This window comes from Rissa tridactyla, chromosome 1 (assembly GCF_028500815.1).
Source record: "Rissa tridactyla isolate bRisTri1 chromosome 1, bRisTri1.patW.cur.20221130, whole genome shotgun sequence".
Taxonomy (NCBI): domain Eukaryota; kingdom Metazoa; phylum Chordata; class Aves; order Charadriiformes; family Laridae; genus Rissa; species Rissa tridactyla.
The window spans coordinates 143674694-143692110 of record NC_071466.1 but is presented as its reverse complement, the minus strand read 5'-3'; the positions used below and the strand labels follow the sequence as shown (position 1 = coordinate 143692110).

General features: G+C 40.6%; 1 protein-coding gene across 4 annotated transcripts in view; it reads right to left on the bottom strand.

Moving 5' to 3' along the window:
• CRACR2A (calcium release activated channel regulator 2A) overlaps positions 1-17353 on the bottom strand; it is a 70629-nt gene extending 53276 nt beyond the window's left edge. For 2 of the 4 annotated variants that reach the window (XM_054187272.1, XM_054187287.1), the window contains exons 1-4: positions 17145-17353; positions 5480-5718; positions 2694-2915; positions 106-217 (exon numbers count right to left, since the gene is read on the bottom strand). In XM_054187272.1, the coding sequence (XP_054043247.1) occupies positions 106-217; positions 2694-2915; positions 5480-5647 (502 nt within the window). In that variant the 5' untranslated portion in view covers positions 5648-5718; positions 17145-17353. Of the gene's footprint in view, positions 1-105; positions 218-2693; positions 2916-5479; positions 5719-16190; positions 16670-17144 lie in introns of those variants that run through there. The other 2 variants (XM_054187280.1, XM_054187295.1) reach the window with 2 other exon arrangements.
• Positions 17354-17417: the final 64 nt, after the last annotated feature.

The window sequence follows — 17417 nt, the reverse complement described above, 5'->3', positions numbered from 1 at the left end:
GGCTCCCTGTGTGTATCATTAAGTGTATCGTTAAGATAAAATGCTTCTTTATTGATATGGAGAGTGAATAAAGCTCTACACAGGAGACATGCTTTCCAAACTCACTGAATCCTGTGGTGAACTCCTTTGGGGTAAGTGAGCCATTGCCATCAGCATCCAAGGTAACAAAAACTTTTTCAAGCTCTTCCAGGCTAAGTGGTAACTCAGGATGCAGCCTCTGGAAAGACAAAACACGCAGCAACTTTACCCAGTACTACAGGATGAGAGGAAGACTAGATTCTACAGAACATTCATAATACAGAAGGATAGGTCCTTTTGTTTCCCAGAGTGAAAATTCAAATAAATCACAGCATAAAACATCAATTGGGGGAGATTATGACTTCGTTATTTGCCTCTATGAATCCTTTATATGAAATCAGTCAGAACAATCTCCTTGGGACACAGATTCCAATCACGCAGAGAAGGGGTACAACTTGAGGTGGAGTTTAAGGCATCCTGGCTAAATGGCTTGATTATCTTGGTGAAATGCCTTCATTATCATGCAGCTGGACAAACCTGCTAGCAGAACTGTACGCCTCGTTCCTTCCATGTCATGAGGTCAAGCAAGAGACTCTCTAAACAAGGACGTTATAGAGGGTATACTGTCCTAATTAAAGCTGCTTTGAAATGTGTAAATATACAAATATAAGAAAGCTGCATGGTCCAAGGAGCAAACCTGATGCTCCTGTAATGAGTAAAATGTAGTTCCTGACTATCTACTTCTGAAATGCAGCATGCTTACACCAAAAAAACAACCAAATTTCATGAAACCAGCTCCACAAAATCACTTATCTTTTCCTGAGAATCTAAAGACAGCCTAAAAGAAAAAAGAAACACCACCATTTTCTTTGAATCTGGCCCTAATGGTTTTACTGTAATTCTTTTAACAGTATAGACAGATTCCCAGAAATAGGAGGAAACTGGAGTGGCAAACAATTACAACGGCATGATTTCCACTGGGAGGCAGCACTAGGAAGAATAAAACCTTTCCTCAGTTTGGGAAGCAATATAAATACATGCTAGTGAAGTCTTCTGCTCCTATTATATATATAACATATTAAAATTGCAAGCTAATACATTGATAAAGTTCATCAGAACAAAAGTGCTAATCTATGCCACCGTGGGGAAGGGATTTAGCACTGAAGAAAGTCTCTTCAGCAAATCAAGAACAATAGAAATGACTATACAATATATTGGGCCATATAAGGTAAGACCAAGGTAAGAATTGGCTGAGTGCGTTAACCAGAACTTCCCTGGCTGCAACGATGGGTTTAGGGTATACATTATGGACCTGTATGAGTTGAAGGGAAGAACAGTAAAAGGAATGCCAAGGTAATCTTGAGAAGGAAAAGTAACAGAACTTCTAAAGGGCAGAACCATCTGGAATAGTCCCAAAGGGACTTCTGAGCAGGATTAATTGTACATTGCTGCTTGCTTCCAAAAAATTAAGAAAACTTGATGTCTAAATAAGTTGTTTCATCAGTGACTCATCAGACGTATTATCAGTTTCTCACTTAAACACACTCATCTTCCCACAACTTTAATTTTAATCTCTCAGACCTAAAGGGAAACTTTTTAAAATTAGCTTCTCTTGTAAAATTCTTACATCCTACACAGCACTGATGACAGCGGAGATGCTTCAGACAAATTACTCTTTTTACACTTAGAAAAACAGGAACTGTACTCCTAATGCCAGTTCTTTGGGACCTGCTGAAGGAGCTGGCTGTCCTTTTCTGACCATGTCACAAACACAGACCCACCTGCTACTCCTGTACAACTGCTTGTGGGTCTTGCTGCAAACCTGACTGTGCTTCACCAACCACAGCTGGAGTGCTATTGTTGGTCTCATAGGGGTGTTTTTATTTATTTGCTCATTAGCACTTACTGTAAGAATACATAAATCCTTTCGACATGAGGCTCTTAAAAATTAAAAAAAAAAAAAAGAAAAGAAAGAAAACTTATCCAAAGATACCACTGGAGCTTAAAGAGAAATCATCTGCATTGCCACCCAATGTGGTCTGTGATTTCATGACCTCTATGCTTACTTATCTGAAAACACCAATCGTTTACTCTGCTAAATAAAAAGACAGAGGTCAAATAACAGAGCAAGATCTGAACCCAATTCTGCTATATGCATTAAACCAAAACATTTTGCAACACTAGTTCTTGTTATTGATTATAACCTCATGGCCCGAAGTGCAAAGTTCTGGTTTCAGGTCTTAGGTAGAATTTGCTTTCTTGCAATTTCAGACAACCTTTTGTCTGTTTGAAAGTTGAGTGCACTTAATATTTTGAAATGGAATAAAAAATGCCAAACAACAAGTATTAACATAATTTCAAAATAAGCACCATGATATAATCAGGGAGGAGTAAAACTTTAATATAATTACTGTATTATAACACATTAGAAAACTTTGCTTGCAAGATCTGTTCCACTGAAGTTAATTGGATTTTAGATACTCAGCACTTTCTGTTGAAGACCATGCCTCATACCACATCAGTAAAGATTAAAAAGCTTAATGTTAGCATCTTCATTCGAAGCAATGCTTCATTAGTGGTAAGTAATACTGAACTAACAAACAGCAGGATGCAAAAGTGATCAACGCTTGTTGCCTTTTAAGGAAAAAACTGATTTACTTTATTGAAGTAAACACCTGAGGAGAAGGCCTTGGGGGCTGTTCGTGGATGAAATACTCAACATGAGCCAGCAATGTGTGCTTGCAGCACAGAAAGCCAACTGTATCCTGGGCTGCGTTAAAAGAAACGTGGCCAGCAGGTCGAGGAAGAGGATTCTGTCTCTGTACTCCGCTCTCATGAGACCCCACCTGGAGTACTGCATCCAGCTTTGGAGTCCTCAGCACAAGAAGGATGTGGGCCTGTTGGAGCAGAACCAGAGGAGGGCCACAAAGATGATCAGAGGGTTAGAGCACCTCTCTTCTGAAGACAGGCTGAGAGAGTTGGGGTTGTTCAGCCTGGAGAAGGCTCCAGGGAGACCTTATAGGAAGTTTCCAGTACCTAAAGGGTGCCTGTAAGAAAGCTAGAGAAGGACTTTTTACAAGGGCATGTAGTGATAGGATGAGGGGTAAGGACTTCAAACTGGAAGAGGGTAGATTTAGATTAGATATCAGGAAGAAATTTTTCACTATGAGGGTGGTGAGACACTGGAACAGGCTGCCCAGAGAAGTTGTGGATGTCCTGTCCCTGGAAGTGTTCAAGACCAGGCTGTATGGGGCTTGGAGCAGCCTGGTCTAGTGGGAGGTGTCCCTGCCCATGGCTGGGGGTTGGAACTAGATGATCTTTAAAGTCTCTTCCAACCTAAACCATTCTATGATTCTATGATTTATGTCTTTGCTATACGGAGCAAACATCATGAAAACGGCAATCAAAATCAACTATACTGATTTCAGCCTCAAGTTTGGAATACAGAGATTGTAGATAACTAGACGTTCTAATCAAACATAATGAATACCTGTAACAATATATGTCTACATGTACAGTTGTTCAGTATAAAACATCATTATTTTGTATATTAATAAAATAATGGGTACCAAATCCATTAGAAAACATTGTAGATTACTGTCACTGGTATCCAAATAAATCTCTATTAATCCACTACTGAATTATAAGGAAGATGGGACAATGAGAAAGCTATCACTGGCTTCAAAGAATCGGGGTTTCTGAATTGCTGCAATTAATGTAGAAGACTTTCCTTCGTAATTTTTATTCACTGTCACTAAATTACTGTAAAGTCAAATGGAGGAGATGGGTCTCACCCCAGGTTTTTTTTTTTTTATCAATGGAACTGCATTGATTCATCTGAATTACTCCTGATATACTAAAATTTTGAGTGGAATAAGGATAATCCAATATTTTCAAAAGGTTTGTATTTGTAATGTTATCTTTAATCAGATGAGTAGGAAATAAAAGAAAACAGAAAGAAACATCTTCTCAAGTGTTCTGAGCACCCTTATTTCTGTATTTAAATGAACCAGACACTCACATATCTACTGAAGTTGTCAGATATGGTAAACAAATACTCATGGTGAAATAGAAATGTACTTTATTTGTTCTTTGCAACCCTTTGCAACCCTTTTTCTACTGCATCTTTTGCAACGTCTGTTTTAGAACCTGAAGTATAAATTTATCAGCACTCTAAGCATAAAATCTAGAACAAAACAGAAACAAATGTTTTTACTTTCCTTGCAAAAACCTTATATTAATACTTTTTATATATACCTACCTACGTATGCATATATGGGTCATTCACTATGTAAAAGTATTCCATTCAAGTTTTGGAAAGGCAATAAAATTACAATCCATTGATTTCTCTATGGACCTGGATTTACCAAAATTAACACTAACAACATATTGTTTGTTTGCATTCAGTTACTTCAGTGAGATAATGTATATTGGTAAAGCCTACAGCACAGCAAGCATCTGCACTCCTATCTTTTTTCAGCTTTGCAGAATTAGCACACGTCATCACAAAACTCAGCAACACACAACTGCACAGAAAGCTCTTGAGAGCTAGTAATCCGAGCAATTGACTATGAGGTTTTTGCTTTTCCAACATAGATAGTTAAAAGTGTTTCGCTTGCATTTTCCTTTATGCAGATACATCTTGTTTCTGAGGATTTGGAAGGTTTCTAAATTTTGTATTAGATGCTTCCGTTGTTAATAGATTGCGCTGAATTTATTTTGCTACTGCTCCCCAATTCTATTTCATCCATAAGTACTGAAGTAGAAATGGATTAACACAATGAAATTATGCTTTGCATGTCCAGTATGAGTACATTCTTGTTTTCTGCTACATACTGGTTCAAATTATCATTTCTGCAATATACACCCAATTCCATTTTTCAAAAGATTTTGTTATATAATTGGGTTTTTCCATCAACATTTTCAGCATCTCTGATTTTGGCCCCTCAAACAATTTAAGAACAATTTGGTAAGACTATTGTGAACACCAAATAATGATAAAATACTGTTTCTTTGTACTTCCTACAAATATATGTGATCCAACTGAGAGTTCACCATTGTCTGGCAGATAAAACCAAAGGGAAAGACTTTATTTACACAATTTTGCTCAAAAAACAGGATAAAATTGGTGGACTGAATACATTCATGATGCTGTGGCAAATCACCAAGTAATGAATTCACTGGAGTTTCAACTTTCGCAACAAGAATGAAATTAAACTCCTGGATTCCTGGGGCATTTTTTAAACTTCACTTACTTTGATTTTCCACTTTTTTTTTTTCTTTGTCTGTGGAAACAAATGCAAGTATTATGTAAGACTTCAAAGAGATTATTTTAAATCCTACATATCTCTTTAAAGTTATCAGGATGGTGTTACAATTTTTAACTCTAGATTAACCAGACTCAACTCATTAAGGGCATTAGGAGCTTCTCGCATTGTCATTTCACATAGTTTTGGTTTACCTGCATGTCTTGACGAGTGATGAAGCCTTTGCCTTCCACATCACAAATCTGAAAGAACTCATGTGCTTTTCCCAACACTGTTAGTCCTGAGTCTTGTTCTCCAGTCCTGCTCCTCTCTGCATTTCCTGGTGGCACGGGACTGGCACAGTCTCCTTGTATTCTGTCCATTGGTACAATCTCAGCACAGGAATATTTCGGGATGCTGCTATCCCATTTACTCACAAATTCTCATCTGAAACCTGTGCATGGAAGGTAAGAAAAAGAGCAAATCAGACCCTGTTAATGATGCTTTCCAAAATCTCTTAGCAACCATCTCTTTGATTAGGCACCAAAGCTTAAAAGAAGAAAAAGCTTTTTGAAAATGCCTACTCTTGACGGGCTGCACTAAAGACACTGCAAATGGGATGATGAATGAGGAGGGGGAGTCTGAGGGAAGCAGAAGACAAAACTACCTCAAAAAGGAATCTCAAAGCAAATTCAGCCAGTTTTAAAAGAAATATAGACAATCAATTAGCATGAACAAGAAAGCACAAGAAATACAGGTAAATGAAAAAATAATTTAAAGTCACTACAAGTATTCAACTGGTATCCTTTTGACTCTGATCATCTTCACACTACATATCACAATTTGCTTCCAGTGCTTTGGAATACAGTACATATGATACCTATAGAATGGAAGGGGACTGATGCCTGATGGATCACGGTGTTTAAATCAATTAAGTAAAATTAAGAGAAAGATAATGGATTATGGAATTCTGAATCATTTCCTTAGATTCATCCTTATTACTTACGGCTTTGACTTTCACCTGTGAAGGAGAACTAATTGCTACTGAACTTGGTGGGAAGACTTCATAAGTTAATCACATTCTGAAGAGCCTCTGTGAACATTTGTATTACACGCCTCGCATGAAAATATTTGCATATATTTATGTTTGGTTATAATTTTATCTTAAATTCATTCTAGGAGGTCCGATGTAAATAGTTTTCCCTCTCCAAACTTGTACGATTGTACAGCACACAGTACCAATACAAAAGGAGCAGGCTTTCCCAAAAGTCTATGAACTCAAAGGCACTACTGACTAATCACAGGTTGTCATGCCTCAACTTATGTTTGCAAGGCTCCCGGTATGATCTTAACTGCTTATCATGTGGGTAAACCAAGCAGAGAAACAGCCTATTTGACTGAGGTACTGCCCATTTGTGAGAGGCTAAGAACATATGTAGAGCTATCAGGGCTCAGATGACATGCAACAACTTGACTTAGTATCTGTGACTTGAATTTGTATTCCTGTTTTTCTAAACAGGTCTATCTAAAGCAGCCACAAATTTGTCAGATAATTTTTAAGAGGGAGAAGTATTTTGAGAGGCACTTGACTATTACAAAGGAACATAGCCTGATTCTGATCCAGTATAACTGGCACAATCTGGAACAACTCCAACAGAAGCCAGTGAGAATTATTTAAATCTGAAATGTATGTTGCCTTCAGACTACAGGCCTTGGTGTTGCTTAAGTTCAAACCTGGCAGTGCTTTATATCTCTTAAAACACAGCATCTTCTCACATGTGTAGTTTGCAACGGCTTTGCATGACAAAGTGATTTCTCCAATATATATGGGCCCGGCCGTTGGACTTCCCATGTTGCATGTAAACAGGCCATTGACTTCGAACCAAACTGGGGCTTTGATGAGTAAATCATCCACCCCCACTGAAACATTGCAGCAAAAATCTGCACACAGGTAAATTTTCCTCTTTCTTCCTCACAACTCCCAGGACTGTTGTTCAAATACTCTCCAAAGCTGAAATAATTCTGGCTTAATGACCAAAGAACTTAGCTGTCAAAATCGTTCCTAAAGCCCAGTTACAAGCAGCAGAAGAAAAAACATGCTGAGAGAAGGCAAGTGATGGCTACACCCATACCATCCCGCTTTAGGAAACTCCTCAGAATGGGTCTTACTTCAGTTTTAACGTATGGCAGTCATGGGTGCTTTATAAATCCCGAGAGCAGCTATTTCAACCGAGCCATGTCCCCTCCGCCCACACACAGCACGCAGGCACTGGGTACGGCTCATCGCCGCGCCGGGGAGCCCTCTGCTGTGGCTCACCGCGCTCCGCACCCCAAAACTCACCAAAGCTTGACAGAGCACCCGTGCAGGCAGACAGCCAAGCAGGCGCTGGAAAATTAACAGGGTTAGGAAATGCTGTCACAGGGAATATAAGTCAGACATAGCAAGGGGCATTTGGCTATTACAGCTGCCTGAACAGCTCTACTCTTTCTCTTACGAGGAAAATGTCTAGGTCAGAAAGTCTGACCAACCATCAGCAGCTGGGAAGATACAGGAAGAAAAAGATCTCTCCAAAACTGCCTTATTTCTTAATCCTTTTCCTGATGTTTCCAATACTAAACAGTCTCAAAACGAGTATATGAGCTAGATGAATCTTTGCTCTGATTCTGTATAGCCACCCACACGCTTGTGATCAGATGGAAACACCACTGCAAGCCGCATTTAGACTACACTGGTATAGCAGTCTGGATGAGATTCTCCTTTCATGCTGCTTTTACACACCTAACCTTCACTTACTTCAACACAGCTTATTCTTGCTTCACCCCAGTGCATGAGGTAACCAAATTGGGTCAGTTTCAACTTTGCAGTGACACTAATTTAAAAACAGGTTTAAAAATACCAAAAATCAGTGGGACAAGTGCAGCCCAAAGATGGTCTTGACAAGATCTGACCCAGACTCCAAGTGTATTGGATCTAATACATTTTTTTTCCACATCTCAACAATTGCTGAAAAGGCGACCACTGCAGGAACAGGCCACACTCAACATGATAGTGCTGCTAGTCCCTGTCGTTTCTGTACAGTTTGTTGGACTTACTTAAGAAAAAAAAAAACAAAAAGAAAAATTGTGCAAGTAATAGATAGTCAATTACATGTGAAAGAACAGAAATACGAAAACAGATTAAAAATGGTGGAACAAAAAGGCACTATATTGTTGCGGTTTTGGACAAATTGGCCAATTGCCAGCGACAGATGCTCTCCCCAGCCTCTCATACACAGAGAGGAGGAGGAGAGATAAAGAGATTTATGAGTTTAGAAGGAACTAAACTACTTTAATGAAATATTAATAGTAAAATAAAAAGGAAAATAATGAAATAGATACAATATATACAAAACCGTATTAAGATTCCAGGATGACAGCACCATCAGGCACTGGGGAAGTCCCAGACTGGACTCGGCAACGGGTGGGAACTGGGTTCCAGAGCTGGAGTCAGGAACACATGGATCAGACAGAGTCCTGAACAGACAGAGTCCTCCTCAGACGTCAGCTGTTGAAGAGAGCTGACCCTTTGATCCCTCAGCTTTTATACTGAGCATGGGGCAGATGGGATGGAATACCCTGTTGGTCAATTTTGGGTCACCTGTCCTGTCCGCTCCTCCATACACGTGTGATCCCTCTACGCTCTTCCATTTCCGATCCTCCAACGGGGCAACTATCAAAGTTAGCTGCCCTTGGTTGTTACAGCAATAAGTATAAGCAAGAGCCTCACTGCGTACCATGCCTTGGCACAGACTGTAAACATTGGTCTTATCACGCTGAAAACGAACCATTTTGAACACAATATGCTGTTAATTTCAGGGAGTCAGAAGAGGCCTAGGAAGTAAAATTACTGAACAGAAAGTTGGTTCTGTTTTACCTCAAGACAGGACATATATACAGTTTGATAAAAGTCGTTTACGTTTAGCAACCAGTACAGATACAATTCAGAAAACATCACCATGCTTTCTAAATCCTTCCATACCACAAAATGAAATTACGTGCATGACCGGAGCCTCACCTTCGTACAAGTTGCCCCACCTTTCATACACATCATAAAAACGCTACACAGCAAGCGTGTTGACTACAGTAGAAAATTAAATTAGAGCATACACTAAAATTCTTGATTCTTATGGCAGCTTTCAAAGCTGTCACACTTCATCTTAATTCCTAGAGTGTCCTGATACTTTGCAAACGCTGGTAATAACAAAAGATTAAAACTGCCATTTGCCCCATGTTACTGGATCAGCAATGTAATCATTCCAAGGCCAGTTTTAAATAACATAGGTAGCTCCATTCGCTCATCCATCTACTTTAGAAATCAAATGGCTTACAAACTCAACAGACTATTCTAAGACCTTTGATTTCTATTCTTTTTAGCTAAAAACAAACACAACACTATCGACTGGCCTGCAAAAGGCAGGTCACTGTTAGTATTTCAAATGACATTTTCATCATGATTTTCCAGTCAGGTGTACTGTAAATCACCAAACTCTAGAGGTACAGAGCACTGCTGATCCACAGATTTCCTAAGTCATGACTTGTGACAAAGCTCATTCTCCCTAATTGTGATCACTAAAAACTTACAGAGCTGTTTTACCTCCATTCATGTCTCTGAGGTTCTAGGTTTCAGTAAAATATTTTTTTAGCATCTTTCTATAGGTACAAACTTTCTGCAGCACACTTCAACACACAAATCATCTGCAGAAAAATGTAGTAAGCTTACCTAATACTGAGGTCACCATGGATTTATACAAAATACCCTTATGAGAGATAACATTCATGTTTTACAAACATAAATGAAAAATAAAAATTAGATTGCATAATTTTGCTACAAGAAATATATTTTCCTACAACCAAATTATTATTGTTAAAATAACCTGCAGCTGTTCACATGCCACATGAACAGGGACATCTTCAGAACTAACTTAGTGTCAGAGTTAGTTTTCTTTTAGCATTATGCTGAAAAGCCTCTAAAGCTGCTAAAATGTACCACCACAATTATTTTAAGGCACATGCCTGCTGAAAGAATCATTCTGGCCCCTGTTACTATGCCCTGCCATTGGACAAGTGTTTATCCAGTTAGACAGTAAACCCTACTGTAGAATCCTTTAAATTTAATCTGGAAAGTTATAGTCTATTTAGCTCAATTAAGGCCAAGTGACAGATCAAGGAAACACATCAAAGAAAAATCAAGATGTACACAGAATGACAGAGGAATGGGACTGCTAAGCCCAAAGAGAGCACAATAACCATCCTCAAGTACATAGAAGTTTGCCAGATACAGGATTGGAGAAAAATACTCCTTATGCACATAATGGAATACACAAAGAACACTCTCGTGCTGTAACATGTCAGATAAGCTAGACATGAAAACACATCCAATGATAAAGAACGTAGAGCACTGAACCACTGGCTGCAAAGGTAGTGCAACTGCCATAATGGAAGAACACAAATCTGTGAATAATGGCATAGGTGATCATTCTTTGACAAAGATGAATAGATCAAAGGACTTCAATGTTACTTTTAGCAATTTTTTAAAGATTTTATGACAGTTCAAGGTAAAAATTCAGGTCCCACACTTAAAAAAACTAACAGAGATACAAAGTTGTGCACCTTAAAAAACCAGTCTTTTCCTCTACTGTGACTAAGACAATTGCTCTTTAAGCTCTCATGGAAGCATTATAAATCATATGAACACCTGGACTGAATTGGATGAAAAATGGGACTTTAATTCCTTTGATTTTGACTTTTCAAGTAGAAACATGCAAGTCTTGTGATTTTGCTTCAGAAAGGCCTGAATTCATTGGCTAGGTAACTTCTCTCATGATGCACACAATCTCTCATGATTCTTCGCCTTAGGAAGCAGTGCACCATGGGGTGGGTGTGAGGACTTTAACTGTGGAGGGAGAGATCTGAGGCAAGTTAGAGTTCCTATGACGGACCACAACAGGATAGTCTGAAAGAAATGTGTCATGAAAAGAATTTCAGGGGAGCAGCAAAGGCAGACAACAAAAGAACTCTGCATCCATTGGCCTAAAAAGGGAAAAAAAAAACCTTTAAATGATGTAGAAATTCCTCTCCTGTGAGAAAATGTGTGCTGGAGAACCAGACACTGTTTACAATCAGTCTTAACAGAAACTCTCCAACCAGCCCTGACTGTAGCTTTTAAAGTTTAAGGGAACCATTAGGATCACCTACTTTGATCTTCTGCATAAGGCAAGCTCAAAGCTTCATTTATACCACAAGTTTTCAGATTTCCATAGAATTACTTCCAATTTATTTCAAGGTAAGGGAGATAAGCAGAAGTCAAGATAGGAAAAGACCTGGGAGAAGATGTTGTGGGTTATAAATACATCATAATCATACTAATGAAATTCCTCATTTTCAGAAAGTGGCTGGTTAAGGAAAAAAAACATACCTAGAATTAAAGAAGGGAAAAAACACAGGTCATACAGGTATATATCAGAAGCACAGATTCCACAATACAACCAGGAAACAGGAGAAAAACAGAAAAGATGCTTAAAGTGACAGCATTACCAATTCCAAAACAGACTACCACAGACTTTGGAGAAAGACCACTCACTCCCCACTTGGCATTTGTCCCTAGATAAATAAACAAATCCAAATGTTGGAAAAAACCCGAACTGTGTCACTTCTGTGCACAATGATGATGATCCCAACTCTCTGACTGGTGATCGTGTCCTCATTAACTTTTTTTTTTTTATTTTTTAACATCTCCATCTAAGCAACTGGTTTTCACTGAGTTTGTAAGAAAATTTGCCTCTCCCAAAGGCTAGCTTCCCACATAGATGAAGAAGAAAGCTGCCTGTCTGGCTTCTTGCTGGCCTCTATGGAAGTAGCAAACAACACTATCCATGTATTAAAATTCAGATGTCCAGAGGTAACAGAGGTAAGCAAAGGAAGCAGGCAGATTCATTTATTCCCCATCCTGCTACTTCAATATGGAAATACTAATGAAAAACAACTAATGTGCAGGCAACAATAATCACAGAACCTATCACTTTCCTTCCAGCGCTATCTTCTCTGATTTTTATTGCCTAAATATTAACAGTTCTTAGGGACACTGAATTTAGGGGCAACAATCAAAATGGAAAACACTGTTGCAGAATAATCACAGGATCATCAGAGCTATGAGAGCACCCTGCCCGTAGTCTCTGCGTGCTTCAAGGACCCACACTCTCCTTCTCTCCCTCCACCTGCTCTTCCTGCCTTATTCAAGGACACTGTCTCCAGTAACGCCTGTTCTTCCTCCTCCTTGTTCCTTGCCTGCCTGCTGGCTCCAAAAAACCTTGAGTCTTCAAGAAACTGTTGACCTACCTAGCACCCGAGCAGGATGGTGGCAGAAGCATGTATGTGTATCTGAGTGCGTTTCCCCCATAAATTCTGTCTCTGTCTCATCAATAAACCCTTACTGCATACAAATACAGTTTGGCCACTTACATATTTTGGTCAACAACTCCGGCTAACATTTGTGACTGCAGCATTAGTTTTTATAAATGTTTGCACGTAAACAGTAGTGACATTAACAGTTATAGAACTTGTATGAGAACTGTTAGAGAACTATATAGAACTATTTTACCATTACTCTGACTTATTTCCAAAACATAAAATGTTAGTTCAGAGAAGTAAAACCTATTGTTAAGAAGGAGCACCTTACAACATACGCAACACATTCCAAGCATGAAGTCCAAACCAAGCTGACTCAATCTGACTGCATGATTTATTGTGTTGCATTGTCCCAAGCACTGAAATTAAACGCAATAACTATATTAATAAAAGCATTATATTAGTAAATGGTGTAACCTGTAACGTGATGTTCTGGACAAATTATTTGCATTGGAAACAGACCCTTCCCTGAAGTAAGGGCATGGAAAAAGTCTAAGTAAGCAGTATACATTGATTTTAATTGTCTTATCTTTTAGGTTGCCTAATGAGTCACCACTAAATGGAGCTACTTTCAGCTGGTGAAATCTGGTTGACAAGAACATCTTTAAAGTACACCATTTTCACAAAAAAAAAAAATCTTGAAATATTCTGCCTCCTCCAAAAGTCCTTGCTAAAAATGTAACTTCTGGAAAAAAAAAATAATCAAAACCTTTTATCTGCGTGAAAACCAACTAAAATTTAGCTTGAAATCTAAAATATACTCTCTATTTCTAGTTTGTGAAGGAATGTTACATCTTTGACCTAAATTAAAGATTTTGCGATGCAAATTAAATATTCTCTTCAAACAAAAAATCTTTTTTAATGAAAAAAAATCTTAGTGGAAAATTTCAGTCTACTCTGCCACTAACGTCAGTGGACCCAAGCTAATGCAGATTGCTCTAGAAGACCCAAGAGGCATGTTACAAGTGTCTCCTTAGTTATTTGGCATTCGGTTTTCAGTTGGGTTTGCAAGAATTCTTGTTTTCAAAATTTTCAGAATTTCTAAAACTATAAACTTGCTCTTGCAAACCACCTTCACCTGAGTCAGTGGCACAGTCTGTATGGGACAAGACCACGTGAGTGAGGCACGGGAATATTTAATTTGCTAGTCCCCTGTTTTCCATTGCAAGAAGTAATGGTAAAATATGATGCAAGAAGTGTCACGTTTTCCTATATGCAGTACAAGATAACCTTCATGCTCTCTCTTCTGCATGGCTCACTTCCGAGGTCTGGGAACCACCTATAAACAAATCCACTTATCCATATTTGATTAGTAGGCTTGGTGTACATCATCCTGTTCAGTTCTACAAAAAACTCTTGCAACACAAACAATTAAAAATGCATCATTACAGATTCTTAATTGGATTTTAATTCACCCTTGCTTTCAAGTGAAAATGCAACTCCCACATTCTCTGTGAGTCAACTAGTCAAAAAGCTATTCTCGCAATTGTGCAGGATCCCTTCCTCCATTTACACTGCTCTCTAACGAACAGAAATTCCCCAGCAAGACCCTTCACCTTTCTTGACATCCCCTCTGTGAGACTAAGGGGTGAGTCATGTGAGGAAAAAGGGGCGATCGCATGATCCTGAAAACAGGGAGAATATCATCTGGTGTGGCTCTCTGGCAGCCACAGGCTCTTCAAAGGGGGGCATATCCTGACCACGGCTCAACAATGTGGTGACCTCCCACTGTGTAGCAGGTATGGCTACTTCTTCATCTCTGTCTGGCAAAAATAAGGTTACCAGAGCAAGGCATAGTCTGGGACACGACAGAACAAACACATGATACAGAGGCACAGCAGAAGGACAGCATAAGAAGGAAGTAAAATTAGACTGAAACACGACACACAATAAATCTGAGAGTGACTAGTGAAAGGATTGGACAAGACTCCGTAAGCTATCCTATACCTTGCTATCTGACCCTGTGGTGATTCAACTAGATAAATGTGGGGAAGAACTACCCCAGCAAAGGGCACTGGTGCCTAGAAATGCACGCAAATATTTATCACCGATTTTTTCTTTTCTCTTAGGATAAAAAATAAATCAGATTTCAACTGAAAATGCTAGGCCTGACCTGGTTAGATCTTTGTCTGTAAAGACCTCTAAAGTCTTTAACTGAGTTTCGGTCAGTTTATTGACACAGGCGTCCTGGTGCTTTGACATCCATAAGTCGTGGACAGTGGAATCAATTATGTTTTTACATCAGGTTTAACTTAAACTGATTAAATCTGCATTTTTAACAGGAGAAATAAAACTCTAAAGATATATTACTCCATCCTTATATGTAGAACTGTACAGTCATATATACTTATACTGCATATTAGCAAACAATAGAGAAGGATTCTGGGCAGACCATTATATTCTTTACCCCTCCATATGGCCACCATTTACCCATCTACAAAATCGTGACAGCATATCATTTGTCAGGGAACAGAAACAGGAGGAGGAAAAGAGAGAGATCTGTTAGAAGCAGCACATGCATCCTGTGGGCTGAAGAAACCACAAGAAAAGCTTGCAGAGTAAGGTAATGCTCTTTAGTGCATTACTTTCTGCTACTTTCTTTACAGTTCTCTTCTAGTCCATCACAAGATAGGAGGAAAAAGGGGGACAGGTGTCTCACATAGAACCAAATATACCTTCTTCATTTCAACAACAGTGAACTTAAGTGTCCAAGAGCTGTCAGATTAGGAGACTGTAAACTATTATTGCCCAAAATCTCATTTGCTACTTAATCCATTCACAGAAATATGAATGCTCTTTGTACTTGAAACACCGACTTCTGATTTCTTTTCTTGATGTCAAGATGAAAATTTAGCATAGCAAAGATGGACATTTAATTTTCAGTCTTTTGGGTGTAACAGTTACCTTTTGAGTTGTACAATACTGAAGTCCCTAACGATAAATTTGGGGGCAAGATATCAGAGCCCTTAGGACATCCCATAGACGATCAATAAACTTTTACCGGTGCATCAGAATAATTCATACACGCCATCCGAAAAGAAAAGTTAAACAATCTGGAAACTATCAATGAAAACCACAAAGTTGCAACTAGGAAAATAGAAAAGTATGTTAAATTAGTTGAAGTGTTCCATTCGGATTTCACCATTCTCCCAATTGTGATGCTACCCAAGTTGCATTACATGCAGTCATAATCTGTTCTGTTGGTATACATTAAGAAATCTATTATCTTGGTAGCAGTAAGTTTCTGTTATAACTGTCATTTACAGTCATCATAAGCATTCAGTATCAAGAAAGTCAAAAAACTAAATCGGATACCGCACTAGTGCTACAGCAATGTTAAGACTGACACCGAACTATTTTGTAGGGGAACACAAGAATCATTTTTACAACCATCTGTAGCAGCACTGCCTTCATCTTTAACAAGTATTTGGTGGGCCTGTTCCTACTACCCTGAAGGTAGTCACCGGCCACAAACTAAATTACCTTTTCTATCTGCAGGGAAACACACTGAAAACCAACCGGTCAGCTCCTGAAGTAACCAGGCCATAAAGTGACTCCTCCGCCTTTTGGCCTTAGCATGAAGTTACACGGGGAATGCAGAAGTGCAAGCACAAAGACTATCAGTCAACAGCACTTTTGAGCACCACCTTTACCAAACATCCTCCGTGTAGGAGGGGCCACGACACCTCACATTCCAGCACGCTCGGCTGTCGCCGTTCTGAACGCAAGCTCCTCGCCCCATATTGCTCCCGTGCCGGTACCGGTGCCGTACAAAGCACGGAAACAACGTAGCGTGGGCTTAAGCAACTCGCTGGCTTTCACGCCGGCAGGCCGGCCAGGCGGAGGCAGGAGCAGCCTGTTTGGCAACCGCTGCGGTTCGGATCCTGCTGCCCTCCAGCTTGAGAGCGAGCTGTGGGTTAACGAAAGTGCCCGGGGCTGCCAATGCAGCACCCGACCCCCGCCGCCGCCGGCGGCCCCGCACCAGCCGGCAGGCAGAGCCTCTCCTCCCGCCCTGCAACTTTTCCGACCTTCCTTCCGGCCAGCACCGCCCGCCCCTGCCGCCGGCGCAGCCCCCGCCGCGGGGCACGGCCCACCGCTGCCGTAGGGATGCCGATTGGCATTTGGGGACGGGGCGTGGGCTAGTAACGGCTATCCCTTGCCGGCTGCCCGAAACCTGCCGAGCCCCTGCTCGGCCCCGCAGAGCCCGCAAAGGCGACGTTCTGTTGCAGACTCGCAGGAAGCGAAGCTTGCAACAGGCGGAGCGCGGCGGAAGAGCAGGGCTCTGGTTGAGACATCGGGGCTCTGCAAAGAAGGCTGAAGCAGCATCCACGGGTGCTTGTCCGCCGGCAGCTTCGCCGGGAGAATGATCTGGCTGCGCACGGTCCTCTTCTTTTTCCTCCCCCGACTTTTGGCCCACGATGCTTTCCTCCGACTCACCTCCCGCCGCTCCCTGCAGGCGTCCAGGCGAAGGCGCGATGCGAGCCTTGCGCGCCGGCCAGCGCGGCTGCCCTCCGCCGTCCCACGCCTCAGGGTGGAAGTGAGACCGCAGAATGGTTGAAACGGCTTTCTAAACTTTGTTTCGAGCACCGGTGGCATAATGGGGCGAGGCGCGCTGCGCCCCGGGGGCGGGACGGAGAGCCCGTCCAGCCCAGTCTCCTCCCTGCCGGCGGGGCCGTGCGGCCGGGGCCGGGGCTGGGGCGCCCCGCCCGG